The sequence below is a fragment of the Mustela lutreola genome, chromosome 1 (genome assembly GCF_030435805.1).
Source record: "Mustela lutreola isolate mMusLut2 chromosome 1, mMusLut2.pri, whole genome shotgun sequence".
NCBI classification, from domain to species: Eukaryota; Metazoa; Chordata; class Mammalia; order Carnivora; family Mustelidae; genus Mustela; species Mustela lutreola.
In genome coordinates this window covers 180,717,193-180,744,412 of record NC_081290.1, presented here as the reverse complement: position 1 = coordinate 180,744,412, position 27,220 = coordinate 180,717,193, and the positions used below count along the sequence as shown (strand labels likewise).

The window sequence follows — 27,220 nt, the reverse complement described above, 5'->3', positions numbered from 1 at the left end:
ATCAAACTGTGGTGCATGCAATGAAATATTATTTGGTGCTAAAAAGAAATCAGCTATCAGGCCACAGAAAAACATGGAGGAACCATAAACACATATTACCAAGCAAAAGAGGCCCAAGTGGGAAGACTACATACTGTGTGATGCCAACTAAACGACATTCTGCAAAAGGCAGAATTAGAGACGGCAAAAAGATCACTGGTTGCTAGGGATCTGTAGGAGGGGAAGGAAGAACAGGCAGCACACAGAGGACTTCCAGGGCAATGGCGCTTTTCCAGTTGATGCTATAATGGTAAATACATGTTGTTGTACGTTTGTCAAAATCTACAGAACGTACAACACCAAGACTGATCCTAATGTCAACTCTGAGCTTTGGGTGGGATGAGCTGTTGGCGCAGGGTCACTGCCTGAAACAAATGTGCCACTTTGGTGCAGGATGTTGACAGCAGAAGCAGCTATGCATGTGTGACGGGCGGTTTATGGTAACTCCCTACTTCTGCTCAATTCTGCTATGAATCTGAAACTGCTCTAAAAAGATAAAGCCTGTTTTTAAGAAAATGTCTGGAAACCACCAGGTTAGAGAATCTGAATAAAAGCCACTGTAGCTAGAACACAAACATATGCAGGATGGGGGTGGCTTGTAGTTATGGCCTGACAGATAAGCAGAAGAATTACCCAGTGCTTCCAAGGCCTCGAAAAGGAGTCCTTATTTTATCCTAGTTGTACAGGAAAGACACTAAAGGTTTTCAGTATTTCTTCCTTCCTACCTTATTAGGAAAACTATCTTCCTCCTTGGGACAATCCTAGGGCTTACTTTGGAAACACTTATTCTCAGAAAACACAGAGGGGCACCTGGGTGGCTCAGCTAATTAAGCATCTGACTCTTGATTTCAGCTCAGGTCACAACCTCAGGATGGTGGGATCGAGCCCTGTGTTGGGTTCCACACTGGGTGTGGAGCCTGTCTGGGATTCTCTCTCCTTATCCCTTTGCTCCCCAATCCCCCACCCCATTCCTGTGCACAACTGCTCTCTCTAAAAATAAATAATAATAATTAATTAATTTTTTAAAAACACAGTCCATTTTCTTGTGTATCCAACCACTGTTTCTCCATGGACTCCTTCCCATTTCGTTTACATATACTCCAATCACTCCCATCTTTAACAGGATCCCTTTTTCCCTTCCCTGTACAACCAAAGCTTTTGAAAGTGCTGTATTTGCTAATACTTTTCTTCACCTGCCACTCGGGTTTCACATTAGTCTTACAGAACTGAACATCATCAACCAACAGGCTCTACTGCCATGTCCAGAATAATTCACCCAAGAGCAAATATACACTCTCTTCAAATGGATGCAGAATACTCACCAAGTCAGACCTTATCCTGGGTCACAGAAGAAATTATAACAATTGTAAATAACTTAGATGATAAAAAGTATGTTCTCTGACCCTAATATATTTAGACTGAAAACTATAAAAAGGGAAAACAAAATAGGAAATTACCCAAACAACTGGAAATTAAATTACACACTTCCGAATAATCCAGAAGTTAAAGAACAGTCAAGAAAAACTGGGACATATGTTAAACTGAAGAAAAATGAAAATACAACTTTGTCAAAATGTGTGAGAGATACAACAAAGCAGTTTAGAGAAAAATTCATGGTATTAAATGCACATATGACCTAAGCTTCTATCTTAAGAAATGAGAGAACAAATTAAACTCAAAGTAAACAGAAGAAAAGAATAATGAGAAATGAACAATGAAAGAGGTAATACTAGAGGATACATACATTAAAAGGATAAAAAGGCAACAACATCTGAGAACTTTATGCTCCTACATCAACAGCTTAGCTAAAATGTACAAATTCTTTCTTTTTTTTAAGATTTTATTTATTTATTTGACAGAGATCACAAGTAGGCAGAGAGGCAGGGGAGGGGGTGGGGGAGCAGGTTCCCCACTGACCAGGGAGCCCGATGTGGGGCTTGATCCCAGGACCCTGAGATCACGACCTAAACTGAAGGCAGAGGCCTAGCCCACTAAGCCACCCAGGTGCCTTAAAATGTACAAATTCTTAACCAAATTACCAAAGCTAACTGAAAAAGGAATAAAGTAAATATTCCTGTATCTATTATAGAAACTGAATTCAGGGGCACCTGGGTGGCTCAGTGGGTTAAAGCCTCTGCCTTCGGCTCAGGTCATGATCTCAGGGTCTTGGGATCAAGCCCCGCATTGGGCTCTCTGCTCAGCAGGGAGCCTGCATCCCCCCCCCCTCTCTCTACCTGCCTCTCTGCCTACTTGTGATCTCTATCTGTCAAATAAATAAATAAAATCTTTAAAAAAAAAAAAAAAGAAACTGAATTCATAGCTAAAAACTTTCAACAACTAAAACAAATCCATCCAGTAATATGAAAAAAGGATATACATCATGCCCTAGTGGAGTATATCCCAGGAACACAAGGTTGACTTAACCTATGAAAAATTCATCAGTGTAGGGGCCCCTGAATGCCTCAGTTTAAGCGTCTGCCTTTGGCTCAGGGCATGATCCTGGGGTCCTGGGATCAAGCCCCATCTCAGGCTCCCAGGTCAGCGGGGAGTCTGCTTCTGCCTCTCACGGCTGCTCGTGCTCTGTCTCTCTCTCAAATGAATAAATCTTTTTAAAAAACTTTTAAAAAAAAATTCATCAGTGTAATTCATCCTATCAAGAAACTAAAGAAAAACTCATAGGATTATCTCAACAGATGAAGAAAGAAATTTAACAAAATTCAATATCCACGCAAGATAAAAACAATGAGCAACTAGAAATTGAACGGAAAGTTGTCAACCCATACTGAGAGCTAATATCATGCTTAATGGCTAAACAATGAATGCTTCCCCCTAAAACCAAGAACAGAACAAGGTGTGTTCTCACTACTCCTATTCAAAATTATACTGGAGGAAAAACTACAAAATTCCTAGAAGAAAACATGGAGGAAAAGTTTTATGATGTTAGATTTGTCAATGATCTCCTGGAAATGACACCAAAGGCAAAGGCAACCAAAAAATATATAGATTACTTATACTCATCAAAATAAAACTTTTGCACGCCTGAGTGGCTCAGTCAGTTAAGTGTCTGCCTTCAGCTCAGCTCATGATCCTGGGTCCTGGGATCCAGCCCTGCATTGGGCTCCCTGCTCAGCAAGGAGTTTGTTTCTCCCTCTGCCCTCCTTGTGCTCTCTCTCTCAAATAAATAAAATCTTTAAAAAAAAAAAAAATTTAAAAAAATAAAACTTTTATATATCAAAGGACACAAACATCAGAATTAAAGGCTACCCATGAAATGCAAGAAAATGCAAACCATTTATCTGATAAGGGGTTAATATACAGAAATTATAAGGAACTCCTACATTTCAACCACAACAAAATAACCCAATTAAAAACTGGGCAAAGGGGCGCCTGGGTGGCTCAGTGGGTTAAAGCCTCTGCCTTCGGCTCGCATCATGATCTCAGAGTCCTGGGATCCAGCCCTGCATCAGGCTCTCTGCTCAGCAGGGAGCCTCCCCGCACCCCCCCCCCCCCCGCCTGCCTCTCTGCCTACTTGTGATCTCTGTGTGTCAGATAAATAAATAAAATCTTAAAAAAAAAAACCACACACCTGGGCAAAAGATGTCAATACCTTTTAAAAGATGATATACAAATGGCCAATTAGCATACGAAAAACCCAACATCCCTAGTCATTAACGGAAATGCAAATCAAAACCCCAATGAGATACCACTTCACACACACTCACATCAGGATGGCTGATACCAACACAAGAAAAAGAGTAAGCGTTGGTAAGGACCTGGAGAAACCGAACACCTGTGACTGCTGCTCCGTCTGTAGAACGGGTAAAGGGATGCAGACCTTGTGGAAAATAGTTTGTTGGTCCTCAACACATTAAACAGAATTAGCCCATGATGCAGCGATTCCACCTCTGGATAAATACCCAAAAGAACTGAAAGGACACAAAGAGCTATCTGAACACACCGGTTCATAACAGCACTCATTACTCATAATACCCAAAAGGCAGAAACCACTCAAGTGTCCAGTGACAGAGGAATGTCCAAATGCAGTACATAAGCGCAACTCAGTCTTAGAAAGGAAGTAGACCCTGAGGCGTGCCACCCCGTGGATGAACACTGAAGACAAAGGGGAAATGAGCACAGTAACGCATTCACAGGACAAAGACCTTTACGACTTCCGTCACTGGAGTTAGCCGGAAGAGTCAAACTCACAGATACAGAAAGCAGAATGCTTGTCAAGGGCTGTGGGAAGGGGGTGGAGGGGGGAGGGGGTGTTGTTTATTGAGGACAGTGTTTCAGTTTGGGAAGATGACCGAGGACTGCAAATGGAAGGTGATGGTTGCACAACGATGTGGACACACTTAATGCCACTGAACTCTATACTTAGAAAGGGTTAAAATGGTAAATTTTATGGGATGTACATTTCACCATTTAAATGAATCATTCTGAAGATCCCTGCCAATATAATAGAGTAGAAAAAAAATAGGTGAAAGTCACATGAGGGGGAAAAAATGCAAATATATGGCTATCTAAAGAGAAAATCCCATGGTGCTCCTAGATTTAATAAGTGATTTTAGCAAGGTCCCAGGACACAACATTAATGACACAAAAACCACCTGTATGATAGCAATGAATATGGAAATTGAAATCTTTTAAACTACACAACTTACAAACTACTGCAATATAAGTCTAATAAAAATACATAAATTCTGTATGCTAAGAATCATAAAACACTGATTTCTTTAAGTAAAAAACAAAAAACAAAAAAACTAAACAAATAAAGAGAGGTATCATGTTCACAGACTGGCAGACTCCATGTGGTCACGAGGGCTGTTCTTCCTATCTTGTATGGATGGAGGTTCCTGCGATGGGTCCTGCGTGACCAACCACCCCTACCTCCATGCATGCAGGCAGCTGAAGAATGTCGCTGGTGAGATTTGTGCTGCATAAGTAACGTGGGAGCTGGCCTCCAGGTCAGAAGTGGCCTTTCTGGTCTGGACACCAAGAGCTATAAACTTTGCCTTCCATGCCCTCCAGCTCCAGACTGGGCTGTTCCACCCCCCCCCCACACCCCCCCCCCAGTAGAATCCCGGAGGGGAGGCAAACTCACCTAGACCAGGCTCCTTGATGTGTAAAGACATGATGATTCAGGAATTTGACTAGCTCCAAACTGCACACAAACAAACGTCTAACTCCAAACCTTGTCTCTGCCCTACCGCCCTATACCGCCTTTATGGGGTATAGTCTCCCCCAACGGGGAGGATGGTCCGTCCAGGCCTCGCAATCAAGACTCCAGCCGGGGCTTTCCCAGCTGACGGGGCTGGATGCTGTATGTACCCAATCTGACGTAAATGTCTTATTCATCCTTACTGCTTACTATAGCCCTCATCTATGTGTAGATTTTCCTTTTCTTCTGTTTCTATTAGATTTTTATAATATCAATGAAGTGTTTTTCCCCTTCAAAACTAGAGAGTATGGCTGCTGTGAGTCTTTGCTTCAGGACACTTTCTTAATTGTTCAATACATTCAGTGCAATCCCCACCAAAATTCGGGGTGCCTGGGTGACTCAGTAGGTTAAAGCCTCTGCCTTCAGCTCAGGTCCTGATCCCAGGGTCCTGGGATCCAGCCCCACAAAAATTTCAGCAGAGCTTTTTGTAGGAATCAATAAGCTAATCCCAAATTGATCTGAAAATGCTGGCTTGGCCTCAGGGCATCTTCTCATCTCACTCCAAACTCTCCCTCTAGACTACCTTATCTCTAACTGTGGGTTCCATTAACACCTCTACCAAAGATATATTGTGAACATAAACTCCACTTCTTGAGTATAGTCCTCTGTGGGGAGTGAAGTTTGAGAGAAGGGAGCTAACTAGAAAAATAATTCAACCAAAAGGCCAAATTATGAGAGATGACAGTAATATGCTCAAAAATAGAGAGGATTTCAGAAAACAGGTCAGACACAGTAAGGAGACTACAGCAAGGATTCTCTTTGTTTCAGTGAGACCCGTGGTTAGAAGTACTAATCTAAACTACGCAAACCTCCTGAATACTTAGGATGGACCACAGTGGTGAGAAACGTGTCCGAGCATCCTGGATATCACTAACCTATTCTCTTAAACTTGTTTTGAGGATCAAGTTTGGGACGCAGCCTCCCTCATGCTCGGAACAAGAACAAAGGCCTGAGATGACACCTCAGAAATGAACACTCAAAGCTAAAAAGGCTTTCATTCATATGGGAACATTAGAATATAGTGCAGGGCACTGATAAGGTCACAGTTTTACCATCCACACGTGTCTTTTTTGATATGAGAAATTCACAATAAACAATACAGACAAATGTCTTTTCATTTAATTGGCAAAATTTATCTTAAATACTTTCCACGAAAAACACAGAGTTTCTAGATTTTCAGTGGTGGTTGTATTAAAAGACTTGGACATATGGCTTCGAGTCACTTCATTAAAGCCAAACCCACTGAACCCACTCAGAGAAAGGCTCCACCTCTGAAATTCATAAACTCAAATGTTTGTCTCTGATCACAACTTCCTTCCTTTTTGGTCTCTCAGAACTTTTCACCTAGAAATCGAAAACACTAGATTCCTCCAACACCCACTCTACTTATGTTGCAGTCCCTGGGCCCTATAGATCCTTTTTACTATTTTTTACCTTACAAATGACCTGCTAACTGCCTAATCCAATGCATGCTTTTGTGTTTTAGCATTTCTACCACACTTAAAACGTCATATCCCTTCCAGCCTGAAACTCTGCTGCTTTCGCTTTCATGACACCGCTCTTTCTAGATTTTCTTCTTTTTCTTTTAATCATGGTGAGGTTTAGGTGTCACTTATCTGGGAACTCACTGCGCCCAAACATATCTATGTTATGGTGCACTGTAATTTTTGGTTCACTTGATTTTTCTGCCACTGGCCTATGAAGGACTCGAGGACAGGGATGGCTTCTTTCAACTGTGATGTTCCAGTTCTCATAGAGACAATCACTTAGGAAGTTCATAATAAAGAAAACTAAGGGCTGGATTCTGTAAGTATTTAATTTTACTAAGATACTGTTAAACTGCAAGGTCACCTGGGGGATCAAGATTCTGACCGATCTTTTGGTGACATTTCATTTCACAGAAAAAAATTTACAAATAAACTTCAAAACATACCTAGCCACTGTTGCTGAGATATTTCACACCAGTATTTCCTCACTGAGAGAATGTCCTTGAGCAGAATGTTGCTACAATCTGCTCCATAAACGGAACCATTAGATGAATCTTTCACTGTATCCATGATATAATTCAAGAGTTCTTGACATTTCAGTCTGGGTGCTCCTATTGAAAAATAAACAAATAAAAACATATAAATCTTAAGAAACACAGGAACACTTGGAATTGCAGCTATATGAATGATTCCATATGGGATATTACTATGAACTAATCTCTTTGTCACAGAGCAGGAATTAGCAAACTGGGGCCTGTGAGCAAAATGCTCCTAGCTGCCTGTTTTGAGAACTAAAATTTTCCTGGGTCACAGCCATGACCATTCATTTACATACTACTTTCATGCTACAACAGCAGAGCTGACTAACTGACACAGAAACTGTATAGCCTATAAAGTCAAAAACATCGACTGGTCACTTTACAAAAGAAGTCTGCTGATCCCTATAGGAATATATAGCAAAAACAATCATCTGCCCCATCCTTAATAATTCACAGTTTCTGGCACTAGACCTAAAATGATCCAGTTTCTTGGTACCTTTTACGAAGAATTAACTCATTAGAATAACCAAAGATTGTAAGAAGGATGGGGCGCCTGGGTGGCTGTCACTTAAGCACCTGCTTTCAGCTCAGGTTATGATCCTGGGGTCCTGCTCAGCAGGGAGTCTGCTTGACCCTCTCCCTTTGCCCCCAACCTATGCACTCTTTCTCTCAAATAAATAAATAATCTTTAAAAAAAAAAAAAAAAAGATTGTAAGGAGAATATTGGGCTTTGAAAACCAAGTTACTTTCATATTGTACAAAAGCATTTGTGGCATATAAATATGTAAGGCTCTATTGTTTTCAGTTTTATTTATTAGAGGTCCTAAAATTAAGAGTCCTAACTATTAGAGATCCTAAAGTTAATTTTATTTATTTTTTTGACAGACAGAGAGAGATCACAAGTAGGCAGAGAGGGAGGGGGAAGCAGGCTCCCAGGTGAGCAGAGAGCCCAATGCGGGGCTTGATCCCAGGACCCTGAGATCATGACCTGAGCCCAAGGCAGAGGCTTAACCCACTGAGCCACCCAAGCCCCCTGGCCTCCCAAAATTTCAGTATTAATGGGCATATTTTTGAATGCAACAAAATGACATTTAAAAACTGTTTGCTTCTTATTTTCAGTAAATCACATTGATGTCACAGCTAATATTTTACTATATTTCAATATTAACAATCTTTTTTTTTTTTTTTTTAAGATTTTTATTTATTTAGGGATGCCTGGGTGGCTCAGTTGGTTAAGCAGCTGCCTTCGGCTCAGGTCATGATCCCAGTGTCCTGGGATCGAGTCCCGCATCGGGCTCCTTGCTCAGCAGGGAGCCTGCTTCTCTCTCTGCCTCTGCCTGCCATTCTGTCTGCCTGTGCTCGCTCTCTACCCCCTCTCTCTGATAAATAAATAAAATCTTTAAAAAAAAAAAAAGATTTTTATTTATTTATTTGACAGAGAGAAATCACAAGTAGGCAGAGAAGCAGGCAGAAAGAGAAAGAGAGAGAGAGGGAAGCAGACTCTCTGCTGAGCAGAGAGCCCAATGTGGGACTTGATCCCAAGACCCTGAGATCATGACCTGAGCCGAAGGCAGCGGCTTAATCCACTGAGCCACCCAGGTGCCCTCAATATTAACAATCTCAAAATGGCATATAACTTTTTGTTATAAGCTATGAACAGACCACAAGTCATATATATATATATCTGATTATATTCTAATTTAGCACTTTCTTATGAGGAGTTTAGCATTTTCTTATCAAACTACAGTAAATAAATACTGACACAACTGTTTATCATTTTTACTTGGTTTATACCACACTCTCAGGCACTGCACCAGTGATGAATTGCACGATCACAAGTTCCTCTACTGTGACACCCTGCGGCCCCTCCCTCTTACAGTCCTGTAACCATCTCTTAACTGTAACATCTACTATATGATAACATCCCTAAGGAATTACTTCATCTCTATATGGCAACACAGCCCGGTAACTGTCCTAAATAATATTTGCTTGATAAACATTTATTAACTACATAAATTCATGTCATGATGAAATCATATTTCCCTGGGGCCTTAATCTCAACAAATTTCCTTCCTCCACCAAATTTGAGAAAGGTTTCAAGAATTACACTGAAGTTCTTTTTCTGAGGAAACCCACCTCCAAAGGACAACTAAGTTGACTAAGGAGAATTTAAGGACCCTCATAAAACTTCGCATTTTACCAAGCTGGGTAAAATCTATCCTCCACGCCCCGCCCACATGACGTGCAGAGCAGACAATCAACTACATAAAAGAATGAATGAATGACAGGTGCTTATTGCTCCCTTCCCCACTCTCCTTTTCGAATCTCTGCCTCATTCATAAGACCTTGAATACCAATGCTAAGTCTGGACATGTGTTTCAATTCCCATCAACTCCCCAACTCTTTGAAAAACACAAAGTGAGAAGACATAACAGTAATGCTCTGGTTTTGTTCAGAGAATAAAGATGCTTAACTTAAATAAAGTCAAACTAGAAAGAAAAGGAAGCCTCAAATAAAAACACAGACTTTCAACCATTTAAATAATCTTTCTGATAATTTCATCTACTTATTCCTGTAACCCAACAAGTGATACTTTCACACATTTTCCAAGTGTATTTTCCAATACTGTTAATTTTGTGACTGAAGGTTTTTTCATTGTAAAGCGAAATTATACCCTGCAAACTTTTCTAGTGGGCAAAAATGGGCCCAGATATCTTTCTCTCAGTAACTCTATAAGTACAAATTAAAATAGGTTAACCCAATGTTAGCAGCCAAGGGAACAAATTTTAATAAATGCAGGGCTATCATTCAGGGCAAAAGCCGGTGCACAATATTTCTGTGTAGCTTTCCTCTGCATGTGCTGGAGTCCTTGTCACAGGCTTGCCACGATCCACACAAACTGCCACCTCAGAGCTGGAAAACCAAACTTCTGCTAAACCACTGCTTTTTAGACTTAAATCTCATACCACCATTCCGAGACAGTATTCACGAGCCATCTATATCCTTCTACTTAATAATGTTTACCGACATTGGGCTTTTCTCATTCTTTTTATCTTATTAAGTCTTTCACTTCAATGCCAGTATAGTTACCATACGGTGTTACAGTACTTCCGGGTGCCCAAAATAGTGATTCAATGGCTTTTCTGATTCCCAAACTAAACCTGGAATCAAAAAGCCACATCTTTGTGTGTGAACAGTAACAAAGTCTGAGCCCAAGAGTCCCTAAGCAAACATTTCTACTTCTAGGTTTCAACATTGTAAGAGGCCCCTTTCCTTACATAGGCCTATTGCTATCTGGCACTTTGGGTCAAAAATATCAACTCTTGAAAAGACAACCATGGCCCCCATTCAAAGTGGGAAATACATGGCTCATGAGGAGCAAAAAACCACTGGTCATTTTTTTATTTAATCAATACTGGGCATAGTGGGTTCTGATTGCCAAGAAAGCTAATGTAAGTGCACCTGGGTGGCTCAGTGAGTTAAATCGCTGCCTTTGGCTCAGGTCATGATCTCAGGGTCCTGGGATCGGGTCCCACATCGGGCTCTCTGCTCAGCAGGGAGCCTGCTTCCCTTTCTCTCTCTCTCTGCCTGCCTCTCTGCCTACTTGTGATCAGTCTCTGTCAAATAAATAAATAAAAATCTTAAAAAAAAAAGCTAATGTAATCTCAAAATGAATTAGTAAAAGTACAAAATAAAAGATATACAAGTCCTGCTCCACTCTGTACCAATCAGAATATGGCTATTATTAAGTCCTACACTTTGAGATATAATTAAACTGAAGAAAATTCAGAAGCGAGTGACACAAAAACTAGGGTCAAATAAGCTGAATAAAGTACTCTGTTTAGGTTAGAGACAACGACTGAAAGGAAATGTCAAAGCTAACTTCGGGCATCTCAAAAGATATCATTCTGAAAAAATTAATCAGGATTTTTCTATATTATCTCAAAAGGGAGAAGCAATAAAAAAGGGAGACAGGTTTCACCACTAATTAAGGCTATTCAAAGATAGGGAAAAAAAGCTTAAAAGGTATGTCCCATCACTAGGGCTACCTAAGTGCTAGGAACAAATAGAGGGGATCCAAGAAGAATGGGCAGTTGGAATACTAATTTTTAATCCTTCCAACGTGGAGACTATCACTCTATGCTTGCATAAATTCCTCCAAATATTTGAACTGATCATATATTAAAAACCATTACATGTACCCCAAATTAGAGTTAGCACTAAACGTTTACCGCTCCATATTCCGACCAAAATGATGCAAGAGTGACCTTTGAAACCAGCTATTGATAATAAATAACAGCACTTACTTTTATTTGCACATTTGATGAAGTACTTGACCAAACTACTGATTTCTTGCATCTTTTTCTGCCTAGTGGCTTGTGTTGAGGCTGACACACTTGGTTTCGCTGTTCTCAGACATTCTGTTTCTTTCTGAACATATTTCTGTAAAAATCTCCAGGAAAACAAAGTGAAATTTCAGAATTATTAAATTCAGAATTCAGAATTATTAAATGCTTGAATTATTACAGCAGTGTGGAAAAACCCTTTACGCCATCACAAAGAGAATCTCTGAAGCCACCACACGGCCATCAGTGTACCGGCTAAAAAAATCATTTTCTCTTTCAATGCTCAATACCAATTTAAAGTGTGTTCCACAAAGTTCTAAACTGCAACCTCCATGATTTTCTGTTACTTTACTACTTGTTTTTTCATTTTATTATTAAAAGCTTACAATGCTACTGAGCTCTCCTTTCTCTCTTACTTGTTATTTTGTACACAACCCAAACCTTTCCCAGGTAGGTGGCAATGTTTCTACCTTTTGAATGAAGTCTGCCTAGAAGATATTCCTGATTTGTTGGAAGTGCCAGGTGCCTACTGGACCTACCTGATTTTCTTATGCAAAATAATACTCATCTTTAGGTAGGAACCATTTTTGTGGTATTTGAAATGAACTAAGTAACCAGAGAAAAGAAACATGCATTATTTTATGTTATCTGCACTGAAATCTGTAAGTCCATCCAATACCAAGTAAGTGGTAAAAACAAAAGTTCTAAACACTTGAGAACAAATAAATATACTTTCCCCTTGGCTGAAAATGTTATTTCGAGCTTCCCACTATTCTACATTAGTTTAAAATATTTTATTCATTTTTCCCAAGTTCTACAACCTATTCCTAGTTACAAACGGACTTCAGAGTTGAAAATTATGTCTCAGTGTAAAAAAGGCATCAATTCTATTTGGCACTCCAGTCCAGCAATCAATTGTCTTTCCAAAGCCAGATGTTTTTAACTGCATTCCTACAGAAATTATTCTGTAATTGTTTTCTTAATTACAATTTAATATGTAGCAATTATTCAGAGGAATATTTAAAGGTGTAAAAGTAATAATAAGGCACTTATAACTTAATTTATTCTCCAATTTGAAATAAAGTCTTCTTCTAAAATAAAGTCTTGAATGAACTAATATGAAAGGAATCCTCTTTAATCTTGAGTGAGATCTAAGAAGTTTCATTGAACAAATGTCTTAAAAACTGTAACTTTTTCTATAGGAACATCCTTTAAAAATCATGTTTCAGACAAATATTAAGCACCAACTTTACATGCAAGGCACAACAGTATACAGAAAGCAAAGATAAGTAAGATCTACATACACAAAAATATCACAACAAATAAGAATGAAAGAGGGGCGCCTAGGTAGCTCAGTGGGTTAAAGCCTCTGCCTTCAGCTCAGGTCATGATCCTGGGGTCCTGGGATCAAGCCCCACATCCGGCTCTCTGCTCACCAGGGAGCCTGCTTCCCCTTCTCTCTCTGCCTGCCCCGCTGCCTACTTGTGATCTCTGTCAAATAAATAAAATCTTAAAAGGAAAAAAAAAAAAAAATGAAAGAGGAAAATAAAGACAGTAAAAAAAATGGAGTACCGAAAAACAGCATCCCAATTCAAGTATTTGCTTTGTTTGGAATCTGAATGTCGATCTAAATGTTGAACAGTTTCAGGATCCCGAATCAGGCGCTTAAATTTCTCAACTTCTTTCTGAAAATGAAAAAGAACACAGTAATGGGTTGCCAATCACACACTAACTTCAAGAAAAGATTAAGTTTCAGTAATTTACTACCCTTCGTTCTGTAGCTCTATCATGTTCTAATTGACGGCAGCAAATAAGCAGATCATTAAGTGCTAAACTCATGGTTCAGAATTTCAGAAAGCACATCACTGTAAAAAAAAAAAACAACACGTAAATGCAAAATTATTTCAGATTGTGGTATTAACAGTCAGATCACTGTACAATTACATGCATACTGTAACCATAAAATTATTTTTCTTAATGTTTCCACATTCAAATGAGATTTTCTTAGAATATATCAAACCAAAGCTTCAACATGCAAATGGGTACTAGTTTGCAATAGCAGGATAAAAACGGGAAACACATAAATTTACTTTTCTGAGATCTTTTCTAAGAAACATGATAATTCAATTAAAATGTAGAAGACCAACAGAAGACAGCCTGGTCAAGAATAAGGAAAAGAGGGGCACCTGGGTGGTTCAGTCATTAAGCCTCTGCCTTCCGCTCAGGTCATGGTCCCAGGGTCCTAAGATCAAGCCCCACATTGGGCTCCCTACTCAACCAGAAGCCTGCTTCTCGCTCTCCCTCTGCTGCTCCCACTGCTTGTGTTCCCTCTCTGTCTCTCTCACTCTCACTCTGTCAAGTAAATAAGTAAAAACTTTAAAAAAAAAGGTGTAAGGAAAAGAAAGGGATGCCTGGGGGTCTGTCAGCTAAGTACGTCTGACTCTTGTTTTCAGCTCAGGCATGAACTAGAGGTGGTGAGACCAAAGCCTCTGCGATGACTGGCTCAGGGCTCAGCGTGGAGTCTATTTCTGATTCTATCTATCTCCTTCCTTCTCCCCACTCCCCACTCAGAATGCATGCACACTCTCTCTAAAATAAATTCAAAAATCTGGGGCGCCTCAGTGGCTCAGTAGGTTAAAGCCTCTGCCTTAGGCTTAGGTCATGATCCCAGGGTGGTGGGGATTGAGCCCCATGCCGGCTCTCTGCTCAGCGGGGAGCCTGCTTCCTCCAATCTCTCTCTCCGCCTGCCTCTCTGCCTACTTGTGATCTCTGTCTGTCAAATAAATAAATAAATCTTTAAAAAAATAAAATAAAATAAATTCAAAAATTTAAAAAGAAAAAAAAGGAAAAGGGGATTTAAGGATTTAACAGCTGACTGACCTGTTCTTAAGGATGACCAGCTGATTTAAGGATTGACCAGCTGCACTATTTAACTCTTAACTATTTAACTCTTACATGGAGTAACAAAATACATCATTTACTAAGCCAAAAGCTGAATTGCTTATGCTTTTGAATTGCTATGCAGGAGGTTACCAGAGCTAGTAAGCCTTCCCTAGCACTAAGTCTCAGCTGGCTTTACGGTTCTCGTTTAAAACATAAAAATTCAAGTGCAATTATGCTGCTGTTTCAAAAGGGAATTAAATACTATAGTGCCAAAAATCAACTACACTTTACTATACCTTAATGCCATTGCTGTAGCCTACCTCCTTTTAGGTTTCTGACATAATCAAACCTTCCTTTGATAACCTTTCAAAAAAAGACCTAAGAAAAGCATTTTGTGTCATTATTTCTGACTCTTCTTACAAGAAAGCTTCGTTTTTGTTGAACTACAAGTATTTACAAACAAACAAAAAACTTTTTTTGTCCTTGACATATCTCAAGAGGAAAAAGAAGGGGAGTCCTTCCCCCATCCATTCATATAAACGCCACTCATTCTTTAAAGACCAAGTATGTTTCTTTGCTGTTATTTAATTCAGTCTTAAAATTGGAACTGAAAGACCATGTCCAATCTTCTTACAAAGGAAGAAATCCCTCCTATAAAAATATTTAAACACTCTCCTTAAATACTCTGAGAGCACACTACCTAAGAAGCCAACCAATTTCGTTGGTAGGTAGCTCTAATTCGCTTCTTCATTTTTACTCATTGGCTGTTGTGACTCTTTTATCCCGTTACAACCTCCCTAACTCTGTAGATTAAAGGTTGTTATTTACCCAAGAGTTTGCCATGTGATTGTAAACGTCTTGAGAAAAAGGATTATGATTTTTATTTTCCATTCCTTCTTATTAGGACTCTCTCCCCTTCATACTCAATCGTGGTTTAAAACCCTCTTGATTGAGTCAGTAAGGAAAATAAAACTGGGATCATAACCAAAAACACCTTAACAAGATCCATACCCAAAAAACCATAAATGTAGGCATGTTTATTCCTAAATATACTGAAGATGTTATTTATAATATAATAAAAAATGCAAGCTTACTGACCATGTGACACTTCCAGGAAGATGCTGCCCTCAATTTTTTTTTTTTTTTTAAGCTGTGGTTTTTTATTCTTCTCCTTCTGTGTTCCTCTCTTCTGTTTCTCAAAGATTGATTACTTTGAAGAAAACAAAACAGCTCAGTCAGGAAACGTTCTTTCACGGATCCATGCAACAATATTTACAGGGCCACTACCTGTTTGAGGTACTATGTTAGGGGTAGCCAGACACAATGAATTAAACAGACACAAATCCTTCCCTTGTGGAGTCATAACTAGTGGGGGAGAGTGACAATAAACAAGTACAGTGAAAAATCAATGCCTAATTCCAAAATATGATATAAAACTCAAAAGAGGAAAATATACACCAACAATGGAGAGGATCACTTCTGATAAGCTTCCAGGGAACATCTCAGCAGAGGTCACAACAAAGCCAGGACCTGAACTGGTGCCAATCACAGAAAAAGGGAAGAGGACCAATATTTCAGGGAAGGAGACTAGTACCTCCAAAAGGTCCTAAGATGAAAAAGTGCATGGTGTGTTGGAGGAATTGAAAGAAAACCAAAGGAATTGACGAATAGTCAGCTAGAGTAAGAGAGTCAACAGACACGGTTGAACTCAATACATTAACCTAGAATTAAGCCCCTCTACCAACATGCTCCTCAAACCATACATACTTCCTGAACAACAGTCTCTGAAGTGGGAAGTCCGACCTTCCTTTTTAGATCTCAATCAAGCAGATTCCTTTGCAGAATCTGACAACGATGCCTACATCACATCTTCCTGTATGGAATTCTGCCTGTGGCATGCCATTTTCTTCTGGTGTAACAGTGTGGACTCTCTTATTAGACTGTGCTGGTTCAAATCCTGCCCCTGCCCCTTACAGACTGTATAACCTTGGACACAGTAGCTAATCTCTCTAAAGCTCAATCTGTCACCGATAAAATGAAAAGCAATACTACCTCCCTCAAAGTTACTGTTAAAGATTCACGTACGGATTTAACACAGTGCCTGGAACACAACAAATGCTCAATAAATATCACAGATTCTTCCCTTCCCCTGTTTCCTAAGTCTCTCTTCAGATGGTTCCTCTTCCATTCACACCTGCAAGACTATCTCTATCTCCCCACTTCCCACCCGAGGTTCTCCCAGTGTGATCTCATCCATCCCTAAGACCTCAACATGCTGAAAATGCCCGCATCTATTTCATTCAACGCCAGACCTCACTCCTGAGCTTCTGACACCTCTCACGCTTTGTGTTTTTACATACATTTCCCGGTCTGTCTGGAAGGCTCCCACCTCGTTAGCTCCTCTATGATCACGGTTCTCCCTCAATGATCGCCCTGAGCTCTAAGAGCCCCTTTACTTCTAGGTACCTGATAAAAACAGCAGCGAACGCTCTTGAGGGCTCACCACCGGCAAGGATTATCACATGGGAGACAGGACAGTGCGGTCACCCACATATCTGCCAAAATTCCAGGTCCAGCAACGAAATTCTTGAGTCCGTGCTCTCCACCACGTCACTCTAGTTTAAGCCTCAGCAGATGCTTGTGGTTTAAAACTAATCAAGAAAAGGGGGGGGGACATTGTTAGTCAAGACCTCTAGCTACACCTGGGCCGTACGGCGGCGGAGGAAAGGGGACGGGCAGGAGCGTGCGACCAGCACCTGGAGGAAGGCTCGAGGCTAAATCCGCGAGGGCCTCGGAGAGAGGGCGGGAGAGAGTGCTGCGAGCAGGGAAAGTCCGCCCCAGAGCAGCGGGTGAGACCGGCCGTCGGGGGCCTGGCACAGAGGGGCTCGGACACCCCAGCAGTCCCCGACGCAGAAGCCGCTGCCCGCTCTTCACGCTCCCCCTAACGGTGCACTCGCACCGCCAAAGTGGAATTTCCGACAGCAGCGGCAGCTGCAGCCTCGGTCCCGGCTCCACTCGCCTCCCCACAGCAGCCCCTGCGGTTCCAGCCAGGTGGACACCCACGATTCCCACTTCCGGTTCAAACGCAGCGTGGACACGCAGCCCGGGTCTCCCGAGGAAATAGTCGGGGTCAACCGGGAGCGGGTACCATCTGCTCATGCGCGCCGACCCCCACCCGTTTTGCGCTTCCAGCGCTGGCTTGCCTCAAAACACTTCGCTCGTCCGAACAAACGCGCGTGCGCGTTGCCCGCCAATGGTGTGCGACCTTGCGTTCGCCGCCCGCCCCCTGGCTCCAGCAGCGGCACCTGCATCCTACCTCCCCGCCGCCTTCAGCCCCACCCCTCCGAATAGGAGGACGGAAGTGACGACAGATCCGACGGGAACCGAGGCGGGTTTTATTTCGGCGCCTTTCTTTCTCCGGCGGAAGCGATTGGCGGACGCGAGGCGAAAGAGGCGGGACAAATTGCCGCGGGTTCAGTGCCGCCACTGGAACCGGGAGATGCGGCGCAGGGGCTGTCGCTGTGTTGGCTTTTACCTGAATCTTGTCTCCTGTGGCGGTTCCTGCTGCGGCTTCGGTCATGTTGTTACCCTCGGACATAGCGCGGCTGGTACTGGGTAAGCGCGGTCGCGGGAGGGACGGGTAGTGGACCCGGCTGAGCGGGACGGAGCGACCTCTGGGGCCAAAGGTTCTCCCTAGGGTGGGGAAGCTCTGGGGCTCTGCCTCCCCGCCTGCAGCTCGAGATCTGCGGCGGTTCCCCTTGAGCCGGGCGCTCGGGTAGCGTAAGCCTCTTTGTGTGCGGCTGCTGTGCTCCCCGGAGGCTGCGTGGCGAGGGGAGGGCCGGGGAGAAGCGCGGGGCGGAACACCTGAGGCCCGGAGTTCGGAGGGGGAGCCAGGCCTGCACGCCTCGTTGGGACCCCCGGAAGGAGACTTGTCAGAGCTGGGACCCGATTAGGGAACACGAGGATGTCCCCAAGCCAGCCGGTCTCGTCGAGAGATCTTCGCGATGTCCTTCTCGCCCCTCCAACCGCGAATTTGGGGGCGAGCGGGGGTGATCTTCCCCGGCCACTCCTCGCTCTCCCTCCCCGCATTGAGTGGTCCAGCGTAGGGCGTCTGAAATGCCAGCGGCATGTTGTAAAACAGCAATTCCTCGTCTTCCTCCGGTCAGAAATTTCACGGAGGAAAATGCCTTCCAGTTGAAAGTGGGCTAGTGCTCCTGGTTCGTTTTTCCTCCATTTGAGGACGGTTGGTGTCAATGGCCTGTTGTCGGGGCTTATTGTCTGTGTGGGGAAACGGGTTGTGTGTCCCCGGGAAAAATCCAGAGGGTCGCGCTGCTGGGAGCAAGAGCCCTAGGAAGCTCAGAGCCTGAGCCAGCAATGGTTTGCAGTCCTCGTACGCCACAGCCCTGAAAGTAAATGGTAAACCTGTCTGATGAAACTTCCCCGTGGTGTCCGCAGTAATTACTGTCGTTACCCTATTGTTAGAAAAATCCCGTTTGTCTTAATTTTTTAAATACTCAGAGCTGTCCGGAAAACTGGCTTTTGGTGAGCACATTTTGCAGGAAACAGGAGCGGGTAACGGTTGTACGGCCCCGTTTTGGGAGAAACTAATGACTTAGTTTTAATTAAGTTTATTAATGTGTGGTTAATCATCTGCACGCTTTATCAGAACTCAATTATCAATAGTTAACTTCCATCTGTCTCTGTGAGAAAAAGCTGGCTGTTTTGTAATTGTTACATTTACTAGGATTATATGGAAACCAATTTAAAGTAGATTTTCACACTGTTCAAGGTAACATTGGCGTTTCCTCCAGGCATACAGTTTAAGGATTTTTGAGTTTTAGCAATTTGGTAATCCACTCCAGTTTCAGTAAGGATAGTCTTTTTTTTTTTTTTTTTTTAAAGACTTATTTATTTATTTATTTATTTGAGGGAGTATGAGTGAGAGAGAGCATGAGTAAGGAGGAGGTCAGAAGGAGAAGCAGACTCCCCAAGGAGCTGGGAGTTCAATATGGGATTCGATCCTGGAAGTCCAGGATCATGACCTGAGCCGAAGGCAGTTGCTCAACCAACTGAGCCACATAGGCGCCCCGTCAGTAAGGATAGTCTTTAACAGGTTTTCTCACCCTAGCCCTATTGACATTTGGGTCTGGGTAAGTATTTATTGTGGGGAGCTGTCCTGGGCATTATGAGATATTTAGCAGCATCCCTGATATCTATGGACTAAATGCCAGTAAGACCCCCCCCCCCTCACCCCTGCCCACTTAGGACAGTATAAGAACTGTCTCCAGATATTGCCCCTATGTTTTCTGGAGGGAAAATCATCCCCAGTTAAGAACAACTGATCTTAAAGCAATATGGTTTTCTACGTGGAATAATTCACGCCAAATTGTATTCTCCACAAACCAGCTGCTCTGCTTGACTCCTGCTTTTTTTAATGTATAGAAATTCCAAATTCATTTTCTTACCCTAAAAATTCTTTGTCATTCACATTCCATTTTAATTGCCACCAATCCTACTTAATATAGCCCCCCCTTGTCCCTTCTTTGGGTTCTGTCATGGCTTCTGATATAGTTTTGCTATTGACTTTGCTGTTAAAAAAAAATCTGCCTAAAGCATTCATACTAGATGTATTCTAAAGGAAAATACTGTGTAGTTATCAAAATTTCAAGTTGTGCAAAAGAATGTCTGATCCAAAAAAAGAATCTCCCCACACTCATTCTTCCTCAGTATTATGTGCGGAAGCTCATATCAGCACACAGATCTAGAATTCCAAAACTAAGAGGTTTAAAATTGTAACAATTTCATTATTTTGTCATGATTCTTCTTTAAGTACCCCTGTCTGTCTTCACCTCTTTGTGTTGACTCCTTATAATGTTCTTTAAAGAAATCTCTGGGTGCTTAGTATGGACACTGCTAAATGGTAAGAATAGAGAAATAGTTCCTCTTAGAGTTCACATAATTAGGTTTCTTTACCCTCAGGCATGTTCTCCTCCCACACCCACAAACCCCAGAATGCTTTACCTAGACCTCACCACACATTCTACCTAATGCTCCCAAGTCACCCTTTTACAAATCAGATTCTGCAACATCCCATGCTGGTTTGAACTTCACTACATGTAACCAGCCTCTGCTTCTCAGCTATATCCAGCCATTGTCTCTCTTCTGTAAATACTGTACAGGCCAAAATAAAAGTGTTGCTTATTACACTTGGGACTCCACTTCGGTTTTCTCTGTATGTTGTACAACGTGCTTCGTGCTCCGAGGAATTGATCCTGCCTGCTTCTCCTGCTTGATCTCAACCTTTCAGTGTCTGCCCCGTGCTCCAGGCATACTAACTGCTTGGAGTTTCTCCAGATAAAATCCAGTCTCTGGAACCTTCTCTAGCAGGTGTAGCTATTAGTGTCTCCTTAAGTGCTTCAGCAGCATTGTACTTCACTTCTGTGAAACCCTCATCCTGTGCTATCATTGCTTGTTTACTTATTTTTGTGAAATAAACATGACATAAATATATGCAACATTTTAGCCATTTTTAAGTGTACAGTCCCATGGTCTTAAGTACATTCACATCTTTCTGTAACCATCATCATCATCATCTCCCTGTAGAATTTCATCTTCCCAAACTTAAACTTAACTTTTGACCTCAGTTTTCTTGATCTGGGATTAATAAGGCAGGCTTTGAAAATTCTTGGAAGCCCCCAAAACAGTAAAGGTTTATGTCAGTTGGGGCATTTTGATGAGTGAAGGGGCCAGAACATTTCTTGGATTTCTAAATAGGTTTGTTTTTTTCTGTGTGAGTCAGAACCCATTCAGGAAAACTGAAACCAATCTGAGTATTTAACATGGAGGGATTTAATGAGGGAATGGTGATAGAAAAACTAAGAAGACGAGCAGCTTATGTGCGCCTGCTCAGAGAGTAACAACAGCAGGAAGCCACTTTGATAATCAGGAGGCCTAAGAGAAATGAAGCAGTCCAGAGGCTGGGTTCTTCCTCTGGAAGATGAAAGGTAAGCTTTTCTGGTGAGGGAACAGTAGTCACAGAGGAGAATCTACTAAGGCCAAGAGGGAATGGGGGGGAAACTACATGGCTTCTTTCAGCTGCCCTCCAGTCTTCCACCAGTGTTTCCCATTGTTTGAACACAGCCAGAAGCCAGCTGATGTGGAGCCTAGGAAACATTGCCTGAGTGGGGTCAGGTTTCCTATCACATAGCTCAGAGCAGGAGAGAGCGGGAAGAGATTTGAAGACAAACAGAATCAGAACTGACACACCTGAAAGGTCAAGAGCCACTGATCCTATTCACCTCTATGTATCTAAGATGTTATAAACATTTAGTAAGTATCTACAGAATTGCAGCTGTGATCATAGCATTTCTTTTTTACCTACTGAATATGTCATTAGATTGTTACTGTTTTCTCTTATCCAGATTATCTTTATTATTTACTCATAAAAATATATCATTGATGACATTTACAGCTTTTTTGGATCCTTACCCATTCTGTCTTATCAGTGGTATCTCCAGCTGTTCTCCATCACATATATTATGCTTTCTCCAAACAGTGCACATTCCCCAAACATGTTCTCCATGTATACTTTTCATTGGCTTTTTGGGGATTCCCCAACCATCCTTTAAGACTCACCTCTTCTTTATAACATTCACAATTTCCCCCAAATTGGTAATATTTTCTCAAGCCCCTCTCCTCCCATAAAATAAGTCCTATTGTCTTACCACCTTTGCTTTTATTACAGTTACTTGCATATGTATCTTCTGGGTCCATTTAGGTAACTTCTTTATAGACAGAAACTTTGTTATTTGTGGATCTAGTAATATAAGGCGCTGCAGGTTTAGTCTTCCCAAGAATTGCTTACATTTTTAAGTAATCAAAATCTTCTGGGAAACTATAACATGTAAAGGAGGTATTTCAGGTAGGGGAATTTGATATCTCTTGCTTTCTTCATCAGTCACCTCTCTTTAGGTTTCCCTATCCGTAAATAGGAAGAAGAGAAGGCACACTCTTGGCATCTCAGTTTCTAAAATTTGAATACTCTAGATGTAGTTTTATCTTTCCTTCTCTTTTCCAGTTATATTTCCCCTTCAGTCTGTTTAACTTGCTACTCATTTCTACCTCCACTGAAAAGCAGGCAGAGGACAATATTAAGAAAAAAGGAAACTCAGGAATGCTTTCTTACCTATTTGTACATCTCACTAAGTTTACACAAAGGATAGTTATTTTATTCTAAAGGTGTTTTTAGGAGAAAAAAAAGATCATTGACGTTAATTGAAGAGTAATTATTTGTATTCTAGTAAGAGATCATTGCTCCCTCTTTTGTATTTTCATAGTAACATTTGAGGTTTGGAATAATTTAGACCTAAAACTTTCCCCTGTTATTATGATAGAGAATTGATTACAATCAAGTATTTAACAATGATAAGTAAGATTTTTACAAGTAAATAAGTGGCTATATATATAGTTAATATTGAAGTACTCAATAATTTACAGCGTTGTTTTGGAGCTTGTAAGACAAAAGTAAAACAGATTACATCAAGTCTAATCCAAAATAGGAACTCTAGGGGTATTTGGGTGGTTCAGTCAGCTAAGCATCTGACTTTTGATCTCAGCTCAGGTCTTGATCTCGGAGTTGTGAGTTTGAGCTGCGCATTGGGCTCCGTGTTGGGCACAGAGTGTACTTAAGAAATAAATTATAAAAAAGAGGTTGTCCCTGGTCGGGACAGTCATTTACACATCTGACTCTTGGTTTTGGCCCAGGTCATGATTTCTGGGTCAAGAGATCGAGCCCCATGTGGAGCTCTACATGGACTTTTCTGGAGATTATATACCCCTCTCCCTCTGCACCCCCCCCAACTCTGCTCTTGCGCTCTCAGATAAATAAATATTTAAGAAATAATAAAATGGGAACTCTAGATTGCCCAAAATTACGCATGTTTTTTGTTTTGTTTTTTAAAAAATTTGTGTGTATATTTGTGTGTGTTAAAGAATTTATCTTTAAGTAATTTGTATGCCCAATGTGGGACTCCATCTTAAAACCCTCCGATCAAGAGTTTCATACTCTACCGACTGAGCCAGCCAGGTGCCCCTGAAGAATTTTTTTTTTTTAAATTTAAAGCGATCATCATCCTGGATGGTATTCTAATTCACCATCCAAATCAGTTAGTCTAGAATAATTCACCCCACCTTCAGGACCACTTGGGCTGTGTAATTTCAGAATGCTCTGGGGATTTGGGGTTTTCTCCTTTTCATGTAACCACCTGTAGATCCTTGAAAAACCATTTAGTGTCTTCTGTTTCCTCTTCTGCAAATTGAGAAAGCCCAAGGTCCATTTCAGATCTAAATTTTGTGATTCTTAAATAAATCTGCTTGCAGAGGTGCTTGTTAATGTCTCTTAGTGCCAGTGCCCTGCAGTGCCCTGCAGTGCCCTGCAGCCCAGCAAGAGAATGAAGCTCACCTACTGAAGGGCCACCTAATAACTTAATGGGCTTTGATGTGGACAGCTAGGTTTTAATTTTCTCCTAGAACACAGTCCCGGGGGTAAAGCGTACTTTATATATAACAATCATATGAGCAATTTCGATTGCTAGAGGGTATCTCATTTAGAAATCAGGTTTAAGGCATGTTCCTCTGATACTTTTTACTATCAGAACAAAATAAAAGCCCTGAAAGTAATGTTTATACTTGGGGTTTAATCTGTTGCAGAGTCAGAAGTATCTAAGAATTAAGCATCTATAAATATTTAAAACTGTGAAATCACAAATACTAATTCTAATAATCTCTGTTAAGTGTGAGTAGAAGCCAAAAGGAACTAGCAAAGTCCCTAGGAACACTTTGAATATAAACTTAATCCTATGGTCACGTCTAATAGAAGAGTTGGGGGAAATGCGTAAGTTGACTATACAAGCACATCATCAGCTCTGCCCTTGGAAAATGGATCATGTGGAGAATGCTGAAGTCTCTTTTTCCTCTCATAACCTGATGCTGCAGAATAAAATAAGCCATTCTGCCTGAATTTCCAGGATTTAGCTACCCATACCCCCGCATACGTGCATCATAGCTTTACAAACTGCTCTTTCTATGATTATAGACCAAAGATATTAAATCTTTTTTTCACTTCTTAATCTTCTCTTAATCTACTCAGAAAAGTAGCAGTTGCTTGCTCTGATAAAATGGTGGAAACCAAGGTCCAAGAAGTTACGTATGTGCTGTAAACTGCTTTTCCTTCAAATGCTGAGGAATACTGAAGGAAGACTGTCGTTGATCATTGATTTTTATTCATTTCATTTTTCCATTCATTTATTCTTTTGTCCATTTATTCAGGAACTTGTTCTGTTTTTAACATACCCCACTCAAGGAAAGCTTCTTATTAAATCCATCTTACCCACTTCTCTTTTTTTTTTTTTTCTTTTTGCTCTATTTTATTGTATGTATATATTTTATTCATGTATTCACCACTTGATGGATATTTGGTTTGGTTTGGGTTTTATATAAACTTATAAAATGTTTACAACCTTGCTTATAAGTTTTTGTGTGGACATGTTTCATTTGAGTAAATACTAAAGTAGGGTTGCTAAATTAGGTTTAAATCTACTATCTCGGGGTGCCTGTCTGGTTCAATTGGTAAAGTATGGGACTCGTGATCTTGGGTTCATGAGTTCAGGCCCCTCGTTGGGCATAGGCTTAATTTTTTAAAAAAATGAATTTATTATCTTGCCATGTTTTCTATTTGTCCCTTTTGTTTCTTGCTCTTTTTTTTCCTGCATTCTTCTGGATTATTTTTAGTATTTCATTTTGTCTCCACTGTTGGTTTATTAACTTTAGCTCTTTGTTTTATTTTTCTAAAAGTAAAGCAAAACACATCAAGTCTAATCTAAAATGGGATCTCTAGATTGCCCACAGTTGGGCATGTTTTTTAAGAGCAGAAGATAAATACTTAGATATTACTGTTTTAAGATGCATTATAATTTTTAAACACTTTATAGAAGTAATCCAGTTTCTTAACAAAACCTTTTCTCAAGTGTGTACTCAAGTATAATGTCTTACGATAAGTCATAAACTGCTTGGTATGTGATAATCCTAGGCCAGGGTAGCTAGCACTAATGACTATATTTTTTCTGAGAAAGGCTCATTCTGTCTACGTTCTGCCTAGAGCAGTTTCTCAACCTTATTTTATTGTTACACCCTTAAGGAGTATTTTAGGATTTTCCCCCTGATCCCCCATATGATACTTTAATATCACAAATACACTGTTCATATATTGCATACACATCTGTGATTTATGCATTAAAAGGGTGATCTTCTCTTTGTTTCCTTCCCTATTCTGTACCAAATGCATCCCTTTAGTTCTGTCTTATTTTTGAGAATGTTTAGTCTACAGAAAAATCCACATTAGGAATTTGATTTCATACCACCACCTGTTAGAAGTCTCAAGTGATTATGAATACTTCTGGGGTGCTTAGTCCTTTTGAAACTCTCCCATGAAAAGAAATTGTTTATCTTCATTTTAAATTTTGAAACCTGTAGAAAAAAAAAACTCCAGCTGCCCTGTTTCCAAAGTGACTCCAGTGGTTCATATACATTATAAATTTCTGTATTGGTGAAATCTTAGTAGCAGCTGACTTATTCCAAATAATGTAACTGTTAGAAAGTAAACCATCATAAAAATGATTTATTCTCAGCCGGCTGTAGAATTATAATTGTTTATATTGGGTTATTTGTGAAAAATAAAAAGAGGGAAAATAGCAATCTATCTTTGATCTAATTTCATATTTGAGATGATGTCACCTCATCAGTGATGGGGATACTGGAGTAATAGTATATGAGATAAAAGGTATATTATGGTTTCTAAATGTCTTCCCCTATTCCAAAGGACAGTATCTTTGGTTTTTTGTTTGTATATTTCTCTCTGTAGCATTAGTGAGCAAGCTATTGGAAAACTGATTCATCAACTATAAGTAGAAAGTGGTGAGTTGGTTCCCGGATCTCAGCTAGGGTATTTCCTAAAATGGAATGACAATTTTCTTGCCCTTTCATTTGATAATCTCCGTATATAATGACTCCATGGGCACTCTAAGTAGTTTTTTGATGTGGAGGACCTGGTTAAAGATACAGTTCCATGTGAAAAAGAGTAGAACCATATAATTTTAAAGACAAGAGACCTAAATGATTGCTTTAGTAGTTAAATACTGGAGTATTGTATCAGCCTTAAGCTAAGTCTACTACAATGGTAGGTCTAAGGGAATCTAGTATCTGGTAAGAGGCATATGACACATACTGAGAGGATGCAAAAAAAAAAATCTCTGAAGGAGTGGTAGTTAACCCTAGACCTGAGGAATGAGTTGGAATTAGCTAGGTTAAGATAATAAGCAGCTGAAGCAATGGGAATGGAGTATACGAAGGTCTTGATACCAGAGCATACGTGAATTTGCAGAATGTAAAGACCAGTTAGTCTGGGAGAGACGGAATGGTATGAGAAAAGGCTAGAGAAGAAATTAGGATGCAAAACAGGTAGAGCTTCGTATAACGTGAAGAATTTAGGATTACATTTTTTCATTGAGATGCAATTCACATCTCACAAGTTGTAAAATTCACTGATTTTCACTATATTTACACAATAGGCAGTGTATTCACAGTGTTTTGCAACCATCACCACAGTGTTAATTCCAGAACATTTCCATCATCCTCAAAAGAAACCCCAGA

General features: G+C 40.6%; 2 protein-coding genes across 4 annotated transcripts in view; one reads left to right on the top strand and one right to left on the bottom strand.

Annotated features, from left to right (window-relative positions):
• Nucleotides 1-17,749, bottom strand: part of ATM (ATM serine/threonine kinase) — a 122,912-nt gene extending 105,163 nt beyond the window's left edge. The window contains exons 1-7 of the mRNA XM_059179712.1: nucleotides 17,272-17,749; nucleotides 16,982-17,166; nucleotides 15,614-15,725; nucleotides 13,400-13,497; nucleotides 13,205-13,317; nucleotides 11,594-11,739; nucleotides 7,194-7,358 (exon numbers count right to left, since the gene is read on the bottom strand). Of these exons, the coding sequence (XP_059035695.1) occupies nucleotides 7,194-7,358; nucleotides 11,594-11,739; nucleotides 13,205-13,317; nucleotides 13,400-13,471 (496 nt within the window). The 5' untranslated portion in view covers nucleotides 13,472-13,497; nucleotides 15,614-15,725; nucleotides 16,982-17,166; nucleotides 17,272-17,749. The remainder of the gene's footprint in view (nucleotides 1-7,193; nucleotides 7,359-11,593; nucleotides 11,740-13,204; nucleotides 13,318-13,399; nucleotides 13,498-15,613; nucleotides 15,726-16,981; nucleotides 17,167-17,271) is intronic.
• Nucleotides 17,750-17,949: 200 nt separating this feature from the next.
• LOC131835367 (protein NPAT) overlaps nucleotides 17,950-27,220 on the top strand; it is a 51,792-nt gene continuing 42,521 nt past the window's right edge. For all 3 annotated transcript variants that reach the window (XM_059179703.1, XM_059179706.1, XM_059179697.1), the window contains exon 1: nucleotides 17,950-18,130. In XM_059179703.1, coding sequence (XP_059035686.1) covers nucleotides 18,094-18,130 — 37 coding nt within the window. In that variant the 5' untranslated portion in view covers nucleotides 17,950-18,093. The remainder of the gene's footprint in view (nucleotides 18,131-27,220) is intronic.